General features: G+C 41.0%; 1 protein-coding gene across 5 annotated transcripts in view; it reads left to right on the plus strand.

Moving 5' to 3' along the window:
- SERAC1 (serine active site containing 1) overlaps nt 1–17,862 on the plus strand; it is a 34,404-nt gene that overhangs the window by 9,814 nt on the left and 6,728 nt on the right. For 2 of the 5 annotated variants that reach the window (XM_077348693.1, XM_077348708.1), the window contains 9 exons: nt 212–301; nt 1,174–1,305; nt 4,346–4,467; nt 7,552–7,680; nt 9,182–9,295; nt 10,190–10,352; nt 11,490–11,640; nt 14,845–14,986; nt 17,658–17,758. In XM_077348693.1, the coding sequence (XP_077204808.1) occupies nt 212–301; nt 1,174–1,305; nt 4,346–4,467; nt 7,552–7,680; nt 9,182–9,295; nt 10,190–10,352; nt 11,490–11,640; nt 14,845–14,986; nt 17,658–17,758 (1,144 nt within the window). Of the gene's footprint in view, nt 1–149; nt 302–1,173; nt 1,306–4,345; nt 4,468–7,551; nt 7,681–9,181; nt 9,296–10,189; nt 10,353–11,489; nt 11,641–14,844; nt 14,987–17,657; nt 17,759–17,862 lie in introns of all 5 variants that reach the window. The other 3 variants (XM_077348699.1, XM_077348717.1, XM_077348726.1) reach the window with 2 other exon arrangements.

Genomic DNA, 17,862 nt, shown 5'->3' on the forward strand with positions numbered 1-17,862 from the left:
CTTTGTGCAGCAAAAAGTCTGCACGGTTTTTTACAATGCCTTTAAAGCAGTGAACTTTCCCCTTTGATCATAGCCTACAATGTGGAACCTACTTTAGCTACCTCCTGAGCCTTTCCCCCTTTCTGTTTGTTTCCTCTTTCTTTCTGTAGGTCTTTGTTCTCTTAAAAGCATGCATAATGTGACTGAAATTAAATGTGCAATGTTTTAATAGGGATTACGTATCAAGTGAGAAAGGAACTTCACAGAGCAGCAAGGAAAATACTAGAAACAAATGCTAAAATTTTTCGATGGCCCTTTCAAGGTAGGCTTTATTTAGTATTTTCAGTTTTAAGAACAAATGTTTCAAGTTGGATTAGAACAGAGATCCATCCCAACCTAGCACTTCATGGCAATGTTTAGTGAGACATCCTGAGAAATTCGCATAAGAGATGGCAAAGACATTCTTTTTGCTACCTTGCTTCATAACCATGGCCCACTTTGTCTGCCTTCTTTACTCTAAAACAAATTAATTACCTGATTATGGAACTACTAGTATCAAAGCCCGTTTTAAAAAGGGGCTTTGAAAGGGGCGGCAGGCAGGAGGGTGTGAGAGGGTGGCCGCAGTTCCCTTTGGCCTACAAAGCGGGCTAAAGGGAGTGGAAAGGCCCCCCTCCGACTTTGCAGCCTGCAGGGAGGCTGCAAAATCGCCCCCCCCCCAACTCCCTGCCAGCAGGAGCATACATGCGGGCTGCAAAGCCCTGTCGCAACCTCTCTCCTTGGAGGCCGCAGCCATGAGACTTATAGCAGGCAAGGAGGGAGGGTGGGAGCTGGAGAGGGAGGGCCAATCAGGGTGGACCTGGATGGACAGGGCCCTGGACAGTCTCCTCCCAGGAAGCTGTTTCCCAAATATATAAGTGAGTGAAATAGTGTTAAGGATGCCTCAATAGCCTATGTAATCAAAGAAGCTGTGGATCTCTAGTTTAAAAACTAGCTCTGGATCCTAATGTCTTCTTTTTCATCAGGACAGAATGGTTTCATAAGCAGAGAGGGTGATAGGTTGGCTGGCAGGCTCTTAGAGCTAAGTAAAGAGCCACAAGTAAGAGCCATATAGATAAACAAGGAAACAGGCAAAGGCCCAGAGAGATGCACTGTAATAACTTGAATATGATGCTTGCTTGTTTTTTTTTGTTTAAGATTCTGTCAGTCCATTTGATGCAGAAGAGTATGAGAGTGCCCTGTGGCTCCTTCTGAAAAGAAGCCAGTCAGAAGACAAAATGGTTCGAATGCAAGCTGTGCAGGATCTGGCATCCAATCATTTCTGGCGAGGTAATGCTTCAGGGCATTTACTTGTGTGTTAGTTGTGACCACTAATTCACATGTTCTGTGGTGAAAAGAAATAATCCTCTGATGAAACAGAGTAGCAGTACAGTCTTTAGAGATGTTCTCCTGTGCAATCCTCTCTGAGCAGCTCAGGTGCAAATTAGTTTCAACATGGTAGGTCTAGAAGAGGTTCCCGGTAGATTAGACCTGAATATTTTTCAGTGTTTGCTCAATTTATTTGTGTGTATATTTATATCTAGTATCTGATTCATGAAAACTCGTACCTTGCCACAATTTTTATTAGTTTTTAAGGAGCTATTGGACTCGGCAGTTAAAGCGCCCAACTGTGGAACTGTGTCTCCTGAGCCTTTCCCCTTATTTCCACCTTTCTGTTTGTTTCTTCTTTCTTTCTGTAGGTCTTTGTCTTCTTAAAACCTTAAAAAAAACCCGATGGTGCTGTGGGTGCAACCCTCCTTAGGACAAAGTATAACTCAGGAGTTGAAATGAAAATCTTTTCAATAATATTTTTGCTTTCATTATTGTTGACAGCACTTTTGGGGGGTATGTTTTCAACAGTCCACTTGTAATTTTATCCAAGTCCCTGATAATAGGAAGAAGCATTGAAACATCCATAAAGGCTGAGTTTATTTACTATTATACTTTGTCTTTCTCCCCAGTGGGATCTGGAGGTACTTTACATTGCTTTCTCCTCCATGTTCTCCTCACAACAGTCATAAAAGATAGATGAGGCTGAGAGTGTGTGGCCCGATACAAGGGCATCATCCAGCAGGCTTCCACAGCAGAGTGAGGATTCAAATCTGGCCCTGACGGATCTTTTCCTGACACTCGAAACACTGTACTAAACTGGGGAACGGTGCTGTTCTTTGACTGGTGCACACATCTCTCAAGGCAGAGTCTGCTCCTTCAAAAGTTCCTCCAGCCCTAGCCCCATTCTTATCCCTGCTGTTAGTCAGATGAGTATGCTTACCAAGGGATTCTGCTGAAGCTTTAATTCTGTTAAGGTGAAGACTGAGGCTTCCCTAAACTTGGTCTGACAAACTCAGGGTTTGCACAGCTTGTTTTCTTCCGAAGTGCAAGAGTTTCCCTGCTCTGAACTTTGTCAGCTGAGGACTTGCACACTCCCTTAAAAGCCTTTCAGATCAACCCTTATAGACTTTCGCACAAACGCAGAGACTCTGAATTATTTTTTAAACCACTTAACTTTTCAGCTTAAGGTTTTTTTTAACTGAATATGTAAATTTTGGCAGAACTACCAGAATTCACAAAAATTCAGCTCAGTTCTAGGCCTTTTATGCAAGGCTGTTTTCCCTCACTTTTACTGTGCATGTCCAACAGGATATTTTTTTTTCCTTTCTGCCTTTATTTTCCTCCCTTCAGCGCTCAGTTTGCTTTGTAGTCAATGTTTCCCCGGGTTTTCTGAGAGTGGTTTTGTGCCACTTTTTATCCTTCTAACCAAAGGTAATTCAAAAGCATACATATGCCCTCAGACACCTTTTTCCTGCCCATCAAAGGCTACTCAACCACTTGTACTTAGGTTGTTTCTCCCATTAGGCACCATCTGCCATCCTCCCTCCCCCCTTTATTTGTGTGCAAGCCTCTCTATTACTTACATTTAAATTTTTGTGGGGGTTTTAAAAACAGGATGAGTCAAGTGACTTGAGTTTATTGCTAGTTTTGGATTACTGAGGGGGAAAAAATAATTGACAGGGAAAGCTTAAGATGTTTTGCTAGAGGTAGCGTTGCCCTGCAATTCTTTGGCTACATATGCTTCAGTGTTGCTAGAGACTTTAGCTAAAGAAATGCCTGTAATCTTTTCCCCCACAATCCAAGACTAATGATAAACTCATATTGCCAGACTCATGGCCACTTTTAAAGAAAACCCCAAAAAATCAATACTGAGACTTGTTCACCAATGAAGGGGGAAGAACCATTTACATTCTGCTAAGATGGCAATGCAAAAGTAAATACAGCATGAAGTATCACTGGTTCCTGTTTTAAAAAATACACCCAGTGCAAAATGACCAATAAGGAGAGACCAACCACACCACACCACAGGGACTGCCTTTCTATCTATGCCCCCCCCCCCCAGAAGAGCACTGCGCTCTGCTAATACTAACCAACTTGTGGTTCCTCGTCTGAAGGAGATACCTCTTACCTCAACCATGGCCAGGACATTCTCCATCTTGTCCGCTACCCGGTGGAATGAGCTCCCGGAATACATCCAGGCCCTGTTGGAGATGTCGCAGTTCTGCAGGATCTGTGAGACAGAGCTCTTCCGTCAGGCTTTTGGTTGGGGCTGATGAAATATGAAACTTTTAACAGGCCCCCACCATTCACCACCTGGGAGATCCAGACCACTGTCTGATTTTGATCCAGATGGCAGGAGCTATAAACATCAGACTGCTAGCACTGGACATTTTAATACTTTGATAGTTTAATTAGAAGTAGTTTTACTGCTGTTTTAACTGTTTTAATTTTTTATTCAATTTAATTAAAATTTTACTTTGTATATTACTTTGTGTATTACTTTGTATATTACTATATTACTTTGTATCCATTTGCCTGGAGCTGGGTGCTGGAATAGGCAGTACAAAAATCTTCTAATAATTTTTAAGTGCAGAGTACACATACAGCATTTGAAGTAAAGCCCCACAAACTCGACTTCAGCAAAAACTGGAAGTAATATGTAGATGCATAATAGATCCTAGTCATAATTTTCCTATTTAATCAAGTACCTTGCAAACACTGTAATTTACTGTTAGTGTTTCAGGTGGATTTTTTCCCTCACTTTTCTTGTCCTGGAAAATGGGTGTTTTTTTAAATATCATAACTATTTGCCATCTCTTTTATTCTGTGTGGCATACCACCATTTCCAGATTGAGGATTAGGAAGGTTCTTCCTTTCCTTGCCTTGTTCTCTTCAGCCATATTTTAGTTGCCAATGTGTATTTTATGTAGAAGTCTTACAAAGCTGAGACAAACCAAATTTTTAAAGGAGTCCTCCTCCAATGTTTGTTTTTATACAGATTATCAGTATAGGGCTGTTGCACAGGCTAGTGATCAGAGAACTGCAATTGGTTTAGCACGATGTAAAGATGTTGACCTGCGATTTTTCCTGCCACCACCTCCTTTACCAAAGTCAAAAAATGTAAGTACAATAAAATTCAGACTTTCTTTCGCCAACACCTTCTTTTGAGAACAGGTATTGAGCCTTGAAGCCCAAAAGCTGACATGACAGCTACCATAACATAATAGCTGGCTGGAATCCTCAACCATGTGGACAGGCATTTTGAAATCTATCTGCACCAGAGCTTAATTGTAGATGGTCGTTATTCAGTTTTTTGAGTTGTCGGTGGTCAGGGCTGTGATCTGTGAACAAGAACAAGATGAAGTGTGAAATGAACAGGAGTGAGGTGCATGTTAATGACACTGAACCCCAGATTTTCAGATAGTCTTACTTAAAAGTTTAATATAAATATTGAATAATGTTAATAAAGAAATGGAGTCTTGACACACACCTTTAACCAGCTGACTACACAAATTTCTAAGAGCAGACCATTTTAACCTCTCCACTACACCTGCAAGAACCACCCATGCTGTGCTGCCCTGCCGGCCTGCACCTGCACGGCTGGGTGGTTGTGCTGGAGCAGAGAACTTGCCCCAAAATCCGGTCCGAGAGGTCAGGAGCTGGGAGAAACAGAGTTCACAGGAATGTGGGGCAGGAAGCAAAGTCAAACCAAGATGTAGTCAAAATCAGAGCAGGACAAAGGCAAAACACAAACTGGAATCAGGAACAAAGTTGAACCCAAGACAAAGAGTTGAAGAGCCAGAGCAGGAATGTCAGGCAAGCCAGAGGTTGAAGAGCCAAGAGCCACAGTAGCAGAGCTTTGCTGTGGGTGAACCGGAACAGGCATTCTCAGGAGACAGGCAGGGTAACACATGCATTGACCCTACAAAGGACCTTGTCTCAAGGTCCTTCTAATATAGACAGAAGCCAGTTGGCTTGCAGCTGGTTCTAATCATCCGAGGCAGCTGGCGCAGCTGGGCCCCATCTACCCTGACAGTGAGCTTGCAAGTGTGCTGATTGTCTGACAACTGTCAGGGTAGATAGTCTCCTCCAATGTTGCCATCAGGGCTCGCAAGAGCTTTGGCCAGAGCCTTCCTGTGCTGCTTCTCTGCTGAGTCTTCTGGACTGGTGACTGCTTTATCCAGGGGGTTGACATAGTATGGCTGGGTGGCCCACTGGCTGTGTCCAGGCTGCTCCTCATCAGGTAAATCCAGAACCCCTTCTCCCAGTGGCACTGGGAGCAGGTTGCGTGGCACCACTGGACCATTGCCCCCTTGCGCCAGCTCCAATGGCGCAGCCAGTGTGGGTATGACACATGCCTTCATTAGGTAACAATCAGTCCATGTGTTCAGGTCAAAGGCAAAGTCTACTCCAACCCCTTTTGCCACGTCACCAGAAATTTGTACAGTGCAGAAAAGCAAATTTGGGTATAGTTAGGGACCCACAGAAATTGTAAGAGGATGCTCCGCTCATCCCACCTAACCCCAGCTGCACAGAGGTAGTTCCTCCCATCCCACTTGACTACAGACTCACTACCTAAACAGCAACAGCTTCCCACAACCCTTCTGATCCCAACTATAGTGACAACAGAGACAACTTTCCTCTATTCTACCTGACCCCAGCTTTGTTGCCTTAACAGCAGCAGTAACTCCCTCCAGCCCTCCTGAACCTAGCTATAGTGATAATGGAGGCAGCTCCCACCATCCCACCCAACTTCACTGCCTTGGCAATGGTGTGGCTCCCAACCTAGCCCTTCCAATCCCAACTGCAGCATAGAGGTGGCTTCTCCTTAGCAAAGGTGGCTCCCCCGTGTCCAACCCAACCCTAGTTTCACCACCTAAATGGCAGTGGCTCCACCCCAGCCCACTTGACCCCAGGTTTGGTTTCCTCCAGTCTCACCTTAGCCTTTCCATGTTCATAGTGGTGGCAGCTTCTCCTCACAACCCCAGCTGTAGTTCCAACAGAGAAGCATTGTTTGCACATGTACATATGATGCTCCTCTATTTGGGGGAAGTATATTACCCTGCCCCCAAATTTAAGTATCATTAAACAAGGGCACAGTTACTACTGCATGGCTATTAGATAGGTGATCCCTTTTCATGAGTTGGGTCCAGTATAATCTATGATAGGGCAGTAGTTGTAATGCTGGCCATTAAAATTCTTAGGACAGCCTAACCAGATTGCCTCAACATGAATATTAAAGCATTGTGGGGGGTGGGGGGCATCAAGGTCCTGTTCAAACTTGCAGCCCCCTCTATCAAGGTTACCTAATTTTGTCATGCTAATATCGCACATCTGGCAACTGAAAACCCAGTTTAAATGAGCTGCTCATCATGAACAGAGTCACCTGGTTGAGTTCTTTGGTCCTGCCTGTATTGTGGTTTAAACAGATCTGAGTAACGGACTGAAATAATTAACAACAGTAACTGTTGGCCTCTGCTGCCTGGTCTGATAAACGTCAACTGCATGGGCACAGAAGTGGTACATAAGCCTGAAGTCCACTTTATTTTTAGCTGTGAATAGCGTAATACTTTCAGGACAAGTGAGCTTGCCTAGTAATAAAAATGAGTACTGCAGCCTGGGGAAATTCAGATTATTAACTGTTGTGTTCAGACTTTGGCAGCATCACTATATATAACAGACTAATCTTCTAGATTGGCAGGGGCAGCATGGATTATATTGAATCCAGTAATGCTAAGAAAGTTGCAGGGTGAGGACTTTTTTTTTTCCTGGCAAGGGGGAGCAGAGCTTACCTGAGAGTACCAAGGGGAGATATGGCAAATCCCTGGTCCAGCAGCTGACAGGAAAATCTAAAGAAATGTTCATCCTCAAACTACAAGGCTCAGTTCAGAGGCATGTTTGCTGTAGTGTAAAGTTACTAAGGCACCCATTCTGTGCATCTTCATAAGATTCTGATAGGACATAAGGAGGCAATCTCTAAGCTTCACATGAGTCATGTCACCCATAGGGCACTACTGCTCAAGATCAGTGTCATGAATGACAGCTAGCCAGTTCACATCACAAAAGCACCACTGAAGCCTTTTTGATGTCCATCACTCCCGACTGTGTAGCATCTATTCTTTCACATGGTCCAGTTTTTCTCCATGATTTTGTGCTCTCTGGTATCAGATGATATGTTGATAGAAGTGTCTTTGTTTACTGCAGATGTGCTGTTTGGAAGAGGAACTTCGAATGCTGTTGGCAGCCTTACCTCAGACAGATTTTGACAACTGTGTACAGTATTTCACATCTTTGGCTTTAAGGGAGAGCAGTCAGACCATTGCTGCACAAAAGGTGTGTCCTGAAATCTCAGTGGATTGTCAGAAATGAAATGATAAGGTGTAACATGCCACATAAGCTCTGAGTTGCTGATGAAGGCAGAAGCCAGAATGTTTAATAAAAACCTTTATTTCCTGAGCCCTGTTATTGAAATAACCTGAGGGAATATTAAAAACCTTTTCTGCCTTATGGCTGCTGTATTCTGCAAGAGCGATGTTGGTTTGCAGATTTAGTTTCTGATCAAATATTTGCTTAATTCCAAGTGTACAAGCTCCTTGGATTTCTCTCCCTCAAGTAACCATTTTCTATTGTACACAAATTCTTGTTCCTTGAAGTAGATATAGTGAAATATAAAAGTCAGTGATTAATTTTTTTTAATAGACAATTAAACAATTTTGAGTATTTTAATATTTCCCTGCAATGTAATTTTTGGAACAAGGGAACCCTCAATCCATCAGTTAATTATTGCTTATAGCATTACAGTCTAGCAATATAAAATTGTTATATCTGTGAAGCATTCTTGTCAGCTCACCACTTAAGCAATTCAGTATATAATTCTGAACTGAGATCAATCCATAGTGGCACAAGCCTCACATACAGCACAGTTTTATATGTTACAAATGTGTCTGTATCCAATAGCAGATATAACCATTAGTACTGCAAAGGTCAGTGAATCATGTTTTTGAGCTATGATCATGACCTGTGCCTCCATAGAAGGGCAGGAAAGCCTGTTATGATTGACATCTTTGATATTGCCAGACCCACCTAGGGCAAAACCTTTCAGCAAATGGAATGTTATTATATTGGCCAGCTTTTACAGCTAATTCCATCACCTGAAATATGATGGCCTGTGTGGCCCCTTCCAACTCTATGGTTCTAAGAATGATTAAAAAACAAACTGCTGGAAGTTCAGAGGTCCTGTATTTAAAAGCCCAGTAAGGCTGTAGTTTGAATTTTAAAGAGACATTTTTGAAAGTCAGGTTGCTGTGGAATCTTCTTGGAAGTCCTGATTAGCAAGCCTATTTTAGTGGAAGTTTAATTTTGAGAACCCTTGGCTCACTCCCCCTTCCCAAATCCACTAAAAACCTACACATGTTCAGATTGGAGATTGTCTCTATATTTTTTTTCAGCCATAGATTAGGTTACCTCCCATTCTGCATGTCAATATCCTGATCAGTAACTTGGTCATAACCTTTGTTGATAATAGAAATTAAATCCTTTGTGAATCTGATTGTTGCTGCTGGCATTTTTCCTGGCAAGAATAAGAAAGCCCTTCCTCCAGTCACTGCTGCTGTGATGCTTTTCTCTTTATCTGTTGGAAAGAAGTGTCTTGCTACCTAATTCTGACTTTTGTGAACAGAAAGATATAGGCAGTTGCAACACATCTGAGTAGATGTGCAAGTCTGATCATCTCCATTTCCCCTTGTCAGAGTTTCTAGGATGACACCTATTAAGTCTAACTCTTTTTTTTTAAAGGCTATATTTTGAAATTGATTTCTGATTCGTTTATTTCTAGGGGGGCTTATGGTGTTTTGGTGGAAATGGTCTGCCTTATTGTGAAAGTCTCAGTGCGGCCCCTGCTGACACCGTAGAACTCTTTTGCTTGCAGGCTTTAGTTCAACATTCCAAGGTAACTCAACAGATAACTCGTGTTAAACTTCTGCAAATAAATTTCCACTCCACAGAAACCATTATAGAAATTGTCTGTACCTTAAAAGTATGAATTGGAATGGAACATAAAACCTACTCATGGACTATTCAGAATAAATAAAACAGAAGTCCGATGGTTGGTACCTTAAAGACTTAAACAAAATCTATTCCAATATAAGCTGATGTGAATCAGAAATCATGCATTTAATTAATTATTTTTAATTATTTATTTTATTGTTTAAAACATTTATTAGCTGCCTTTATCCCTTGCAGAACTCAAGGTGGCTTACAAGATAAATAAAACATTACAAAAACATTACAAGAACAACAATTTTAAACCCCTTAAAAGTAACAATTTAAAAACTCCAAATTTGACTACCAGTAATAATATCTAAATCAAAAAGCGATCTTTGGCTGCCTCCTGAAGATTGACCATGAGAAAGCCTGCCACACCTTCCTGACCAAACTGTTCCATAGTGGTGGGGCTGCCCTGGAAAAGGCCTTCTCTCAGGTACCCACCAAAGGAGCATCTTTAGTTGGTGGGATGGTCAGGAGGGCATCTTGCAATCATAATTCCTGAGCAGGAACATATGGGAGAAAGAAACCATGTCCTTCAGATGCCCCAGTCCCAAGCTACGCAGGACTTCATCTGGTACATGCATGTACATACATAACAGCTATAGCTGTACTTGAAATTACATACAAGCAATGGAAAGATGGAAAGGGATGTTATGTACTGTTTAAGAATTTGAATTTGTTGGAGTGTGTTTCATTCCAACTTGCATTTTTTTGTTTTGTATAATTTTGCAGTAGATCTTCAACAGTTTGGATGTAGCCACATTATACATTTTCTGTACTTTTTGTATAATTGTAGATTCCTACTCATTGTGATAAAATTGAATCAAATGGTGGGCTTCAACTGCTACAAAAATTATACCAGCTTCGTAAAGATTCTGCAAAAATACAAAGGAGCATAATTCATATAATTGGAAACATGGCACTAGATGAACGACTTCATCCATCTATATTTCATGCAGGTAATCGGAAAGCTTATTGGCTTCTGCTATTGATACAATTGGGGGAATAATGGTAAGGAATAGGGAGTCCTCTGCCTTGTCTTCAAATCATGTTTTAGGGTTTGTAATCAGACATTTAAGGCTTTTAGTCTGCACATTATTCAATAAGCTAAAATTCGAACATTCCTAGGCGTGTCGTTCTGAGAAGAGCTAAGATATTCCACCAGGTGTAAATAGAGTAAATAGGTGGCTGAAAAGAAATAATTGTTAGGATTGTAAATACATCTTAGTGCATGGAAATTACTATGGACAAGGGCAGTTTACCAATTGGAGGAGAGTAGTCTTTTTACTGCTGATTGGCCCAGTTTATACTGTCAGCCAACTGAAAAGGTAAAGTATATTTTCCTGAAAATGTACTACTTCAAGTTGGGAATAGCACTTCTATCCGAATGTTGCTTCATCAAAAACAAAATATTCTCCCTCCACACAGAAAAGTAGCATGTTTGGGAAAAGGCTTGGATTAACTAATCTCCGGTATATACTAGTTTTTTTCTTGGATAAGTTCAAATTATTGTAACCTCAGACTGTGAATCACAGTTCTCTTTCAGGTAGAGCCTGGCTTGGGTCCAGTGATGCACAGACTTCTCTCCCTTCTGCTTGCGCAACACCTAGCACATTTGTTCCTGTATATTATAGTGCCCAGAAATTGGTTGCACAATATCTGGCACAAGTGAAAATGCTAGTGGGATTACAGGAAGTTTGATTTAGTGCAAGTCTTTTTCTTACTTTTCTGCTTCCTCTCTGTCACAAGTGGAAATTTTGCGCTAGCTCCAACCCCTGTCTCTTTTGGAAAGACTTGGCTTCTCCCAAAATACTTCCCTGACAAGTCTAATTGTTCTTCCTGATACCCTCAACTCCTCCATGCATGCCTATGAAAAGCATAATTGTGTTCCTTCAGTACATCAGTCCTGGCAGCTGAGCCCAGTTTGCAAAACAAAGTGCTAAAGAGCTGTGATCCATCCAGCTTAGAACTGTAGTAGAAGACTCTTCATAAAGTACTGTATGCGTATTTCTCTCATAATATACAGGAGCATGTTTTGTTTTCAAGTTCATATATATTTCATTTCATATTAGGTGCTTAATTTGATTCATCCCTAGGTTGGGTTTCAGTACTAGCTGAAATCATGAAGTCTCAGCGTATCATGGATTCCTCACATGCAGCAAGAGCCTTGGCCAACCTAGACAGGGAAACAATACATGAGAAATATCCAGATGGAGTTTATCTTCTACATCCACAATGTCGGAGCAGGTAAGGATGGAGAGGCTCATATTTTCCCTGCCAGACTGCTCTCAGGCTGCTTCTCATTGTGAACATTGAGAGCCAAAAGAGGCTGGACAAGTGTGTTCGGATGTGTGAAGATTTGTCTGTTATCTTTGTTCTTGGCTGCAGTAAACAAACTGTGGCTGCCAAGTGCAGTAGCAGCTGTCTTTAATTCACAGAACAGGTCAGGTAACAAGGCTCTTTCAGGCCAAACATAACATCCTGCTTTGCTTCCTCTGCTGGGCCTTTTCCTCTGCTACACAGAACACCTTTCATGGCTCTGCCCATGGGCTGAGATTGCCTTCTTCACCTAGAAGGCTGTAGGACTCCTTCCCCTGCCTTTATACCAAAGGCTCCATGCTAGCTTTGGCTGGCCTGATTTCCTGGCTGCTTGTTAGCCTAGCCCTGATCCAGAGCCTAGGTGAATGCTTCAATTTCTTCGCTACTGTCCCACTGGTGAGCTTCCTTGCTGATCCTTTTCTCCCAGGTTGGTCCATTAGGTACCTTCCTACCTCACTTGAAGACTGGTAGGTGTGAATTCACAGTCACAGATTCACCATCACGGATGGAACTTTGGTTTGATCTCACTTCCCTTCAAAGTAGTCTGATCACATGTTCACCTGCTAGTCAGCTGTTGAGAAACTGATAGTCCTACATATGTGTAAGATACCTCAAAGGAATTATCTGTAGTGAAAGCGGCTGTGCATCCGTCCAGTTGCTCCATTGATCTTCTTAGTCCATTGTACCATGCATTTCCTCTACACACTGGAATAAAAATATTTTGTACTGTAGAGGCAGACACTACAATCTGTCAATTTAGTCACTGGCTCAAATCCAGAGAAAGTTTAGGAGTGACTAAGCCTAGTTTAATGGGATTAAAATCTTAGCCACATGCTTAAGCCCTATCGAGATAAGTAGCTTGTGACTAGACCTAACTTGCATTCTTCCTGCTGGCCTCTGTGGCACATCATTGCTATTGGGAGAGAGGGCAACAGTTTAAACAGAAGTGTATGTGTGGAATGCACTATTTAATGTCAAACTTGATGGATTCCAGATTATGACTGATTTAGAGATCTTATTCTAAATACCCCCACCAAAGTGGATTTAAAAAATTCTGTAAAAGGGGGTCACCCAGGAAAAGATGGGAGTTATCTACAAAACTGGGGGAATCAGTAAATTTAGAAATTAGGGGAAATAGATTGAATCTTATGTATACATCTTAGGTATATAGATGAACATCTCAAATCACAATTCCAGGTTTTAATTTTCATTGGTGGTGTTTTGAAAATATGGGCTGTCGTATACAGTGGGAATGTTTCATGGCAAAAATAAATAAATAAACGTTGGCATATCTGTGAAGTAATGTGAGATTCTGAAGTACAGAATGTCTTGTGATCCAGTGTTGGTTTTATTCCATCAAGTATAAGAATCAGGAGGAGAGGCCCATATATATGAAGGAGGCTGCAAAATATTGGACATAAAACCTATCACCTTTATTTGTAAACTGTAAGAAGAAGAGAACTTTTGGCAGAGGAAAGTGGGAAAGGCCATTGAAGCAGCAGCAAGATTCTGATGCTTTGACAACTAAGATACACATTTGCATACTTCAGTGTATTTCATCATCGAAGTATTACAGCTCGGCTATGGAAAAACTCAAAACATTTGTGAACATGTGTTCAGAATACATCTTCATCCAAAATATTGTAATTTTGGTCTTTTGGAAGTAAATACAATTTTAAATACACATGGATTAACAAACGACAAACAGGGTTACCAATCCAAGAATATATAAATTGTCTACAAATAAAAGTAGTAGATCAGGAAGCTAAAATACGTATTAGTCTGTCCATGAAACCAGAAGTTATACCAGAACAAGTTCTAATAAATGAGGAAATCCTGGTGATACAATGTACACAGCCCCCACCCTTAAGTATACTGTTTGGACACACCAGAAAGGTGTGGAAAAACAAACATTATTTTTTCTGTTATTATGGCATGGAAGAAAATGCATTGTAGTATCTTGGGCTGGAATATCAGCTACATCATTAAAAGGAAGAACAATAGTCCATAGTAAATATAAATTACCACTTACTCCTATTGAGAAATCTGTTATCAGCATTATCACTGAACTTAGTATATACCAAACCAAAGAATGTACTACAATAAAAAATAGACAAGTACTTGCAAACATAGAGACAGCAAGCAAATATTCTAAAATGTCACTTATAAATACAATATATTTATGGGAAAATATTTGTGTAAACATTTAATATTTTAATGTAAACATTTTTAATGTAACCATTTTCTTTAAATGTTCTTTCTGAAAATGAATGCACATAATATAGGATTAGTGTTTGTGCATGCATCATGTATCATATGTCTGTAAGGAAAAAACATTAAATGAAAAACACAAATTATTTAAAATCTTTAAAAATCACACTGTCCACTGCAGAATACAGATTGCATAATGTAATTTCAAAAAGGAAAAAAAAAAATACAGAAACATGAGAAAATACCAAGGAAAAAAATCTAACTTTTTGTTGTGAGTCTCATCACCAGTTGTATGGTGGTATCCTTGTGGTCATGAAGCCTTTGACACAGTTTGGCTAAACTTGTATGTTCAGTTGCTCAGAGAATTAAACAGTATGCAGTCCTGGTTCTATCAAGGAAGATAAAGTTGTTAGTATGGATGGAATTAAAAAAAAAAGAAATGGAAGCAGTCAGAACACTGGAAAGAGTTCTGCAATGCAGGAAGACTAATGGATGACTGGAGGTTAGGAGACTGATGGTGGAGTACAGAACAAGTTCTGAAGGAGAAACCTGGAGGGTAGATGATGTGAGGAAAATGACTAGAGAGACAGGGCTGAAGCAAGAAGGGGCTAATGACAGAAGGAACTATAAGGACATTTCATAAGATCAGTAGGAACTCTTCCCTGTGAAGTGTGAGGGAGTGAGATCAGAAAACTAGGTAGAGAAAGAAGTGGTTGCTGGGCTGTTCAAGACTGTAACACTGTTTCTGCCAGTTATGCCTTTAGCTGTCAACGCAGCATTGTGACAGACACTTAGCAATGAAGAAGAAAATATGGGTTGGTGGTTTGATTTAGCATAAAGATTTAAATTTAAGAGGGCAATTTTTGAATATGTATTTTATAATCTGTATCTTTCTCTTTTATAACTCCTCTTCATTCTCAGTCAGCCCATCAAAGCTGATGTCCTTTTCGTTCATGGTCTTTTGGGGGCAGCATTCAAAACTTGGCGGCAGCAAGATATTGAGCAGTCTGCAGAGGAGAAAGAACTGGATGCAGAAGATGACTATAGTGAATGCTGGCCAAAGGTGTGGAGCCAACCATAAATGGTTATGAGCTGGACTTGTGCTTTATCTAGAAGGTCACCATGCCACCTCAAACTGGTCTCTGGAGAGGCGGCATTTACATTTCCCAATAAAAATAAGTATTTTAGCCTAGCCTACTTTAGAGGATTGTTATGAGGATTAAAAAAATAGAATAATACCCATCAGTGAAGCTCTGAACTTCTTATGAAAAGAAGAAGAAGGAGTTGGTTCTTATATGCCGCTTTTCCCTACCCGAAGGAGGCTCAAAGCGGTTTACAGTCACCTTGCCATTCCTCTCCCCACAACAGACACCCTGTGGGGTAGGCGAGGCTGAGAGAGCCCTGATATCACTGCCCAGTCAGAGCAGTTTTATCAGTGCTGTGGTGAGCCCAAGGTCACCCAGCTGGTTTCATGTGGGGGAGTGCAGAAATGAACCTGGCATGCCAGATTAGAAGTCCACACTCCAGGTATTAATCAAAAAGTCAGCCATCTGAGGTAAGAGCATTTGTAAACTGGGTTCCAAAAACGATTATTTTGGTAGCAGTAACCAGGGTAGGCCAAGGTACTGGGTTTAAATTAAAGCCCCAAAACTCAAATAACACCACAGATGTATAATTAATAAAACAAATGTGCAAAAAGTGGGCAAATATAAGAGCAGTGAAAAGCAAGGAAGAAAATAATAAAATCAAGGTAGCTACCCTAAAATTGTTAAACCAGGCTTTAACAGTTGCTCCCTTGCCGGCGGCCGGACTCATCGGGAGGCACGAAGTAGTAAAATACATAAAACAGAATACATGTACATATAAACCAACATTTAAAATCAGAATTTAGGACTGTTAATAACCGTATCAATTGTGGTTCTAAATAAAACTTGCCTCCATCTGCTTTCCAAAGATGGAAAGTGTGAAGGCCAGGCACACCTCCATGGCAAAGCTGTTCCATAATTGTTGGGCTGCCATGGAAAAGGCCATCACACATTTGATATGTACCTATCAAATGAGCTTTGGTTGATGGAACAGTCAGGAGAGCTTCTCTCTGTGATTTGAATTCTTGGGCAGAAACATGTGGATAAAGTTTGTCTTTCAGGTGCTTTGTCCCCAAGACATGTAGGGCTTTAAAGATCAAAAACAAACACCTTGAATTTGTCTTAGGAGTGGATTGGTATCCAGTGTAATTGCTGTCATATTGGGGTCATATGTTTCTAATAGCTGATCCTAATCAGCCATATAGCTGCAGCTTTCCAAAGTAGAGCTCAGTGCAATAATCCATCCATTAACCATGGGTAGGCCCACCAATGGGAATTGGTTCTGTAGGGGAAAGGAGTTTAAAATTAATGTCTGCATGCTTTGGCTGTAAGAAATCTCACACTCTTGGATTTTTGCTATATATTCCCTGTCATGTAAGAAGATCGAAGGGTGCTTGCACTCAAAAACTCACACCTTGAATCTTTGTTGGTCTTAAAGATGCCACTGGACTCTGATTTTATTGTGCTATTTCAGACCAACATGGCTACTCATTTGAATCTACTCTTGGAAAGAGATACAGAGAACATGAGGCAAAGGTCTTGCCAGGTTTCTTCTCCTTTGTGGAGTGAGCCAACTGGGTGACCTAGGGCCAGTCACATTTCTCTCAGACCCACCTACCTCACTGGGTGTCTGTTGGTGGGGAGAGAAAGGGAAGGCAATTGTAACCCACTGTGAGACTCCCTTAGGTAGGGAGACACAGGATATAAAACCCAGTTTTTCTTCTACATTTCTTCTAGCAGGGCTTTAGTAACTTTTAGCTGTCGTACAACAAAGCAGGTATTCTGTTCATCACCAGCTTCATTCACATGTCTCAATGAACCTCTGGTGAGTATGAAGATAGACTATTTTCATAATTACATGCTTCTTCCCTGACCTCATTCCCTCCCATTCACAGAGTATGATAAAAAACTTCCTGGTGTGGGAAACGTTATTTCCCGATTAAGTTTGCCATGTTGTCTGGTTGCAGGTTCCTATGCAAATAAGTTTTCTTCTTCCCTACAAATGCTGGATTAGAGTCTCTGTGGGATGAAGACATGTTTCAGTTTGCTCAGGCACCTGCATTCACATGGTGCAGCAAATTGGAAATTGATTGAAGATATCCTAGAGCAGGAACTTTTCAATCATGCTTCATGTGTGGAGAGAGGGGAAGATGTAAGGAGGAACATGAGAGCATGGAAGCATTTGTTGATGTGTCTGAATGGAGCCACTGTATTTATGTCCTGGACAACATCACCTGCTAAATTCGGAGTCATGCTAGCAGACTAGGATATATCAGCTCTGCTTCAGTGGTAGACACAGAGAACAGGGATACAACCCAGAGAAGTGAAAATGCCCCCATTGGTCTTAGCTTTAATTGAGGCACCTCACATGCTTATGCTGAATTACTGGATTTCTCTTGAGTGCTGGGGACAAATGTCCAGCAAATTCTTTTAGAAGGAATCAGTTTGTTTGTTTGTTTATTTATTTATTTATTATCATACTTCTATACCGCCCTCCCCGGAGGCTCAGGGCGGTTTGAAAACTACTTGTTCTGAAACTGTATTTTATTGTTCTAAATCAGGATCTGCTTTGAAAATAAGTTGCTAATCCTTATTTTAATGCCTGGAACTTCACTCCCCCCCCCCCTTTTTAATGTCTTCTACATTTAGACATGGTTAGCATCTGACTGTCCTACGCTTAGAATTATATCTGTGGAGTATGACACCCACCTGAGTGACTGGAAAGCAAAATGTCCAGTGGAGAGCTACAGGTAACAAATAGAAAATGCACAACTTGAGGAGGAAATTAACCTGATAAACACCAACAAGAGGCCCACGGCATTTGACTTGCCACACAAAGTAGATAGCGAATAGA

The sequence above is a fragment of the Paroedura picta genome, chromosome 1, assembly GCF_049243985.1.
Source record: "Paroedura picta isolate Pp20150507F chromosome 1, Ppicta_v3.0, whole genome shotgun sequence".
In the NCBI taxonomy this organism is placed as follows: domain Eukaryota; kingdom Metazoa; phylum Chordata; class Lepidosauria; order Squamata; family Gekkonidae; genus Paroedura; species Paroedura picta.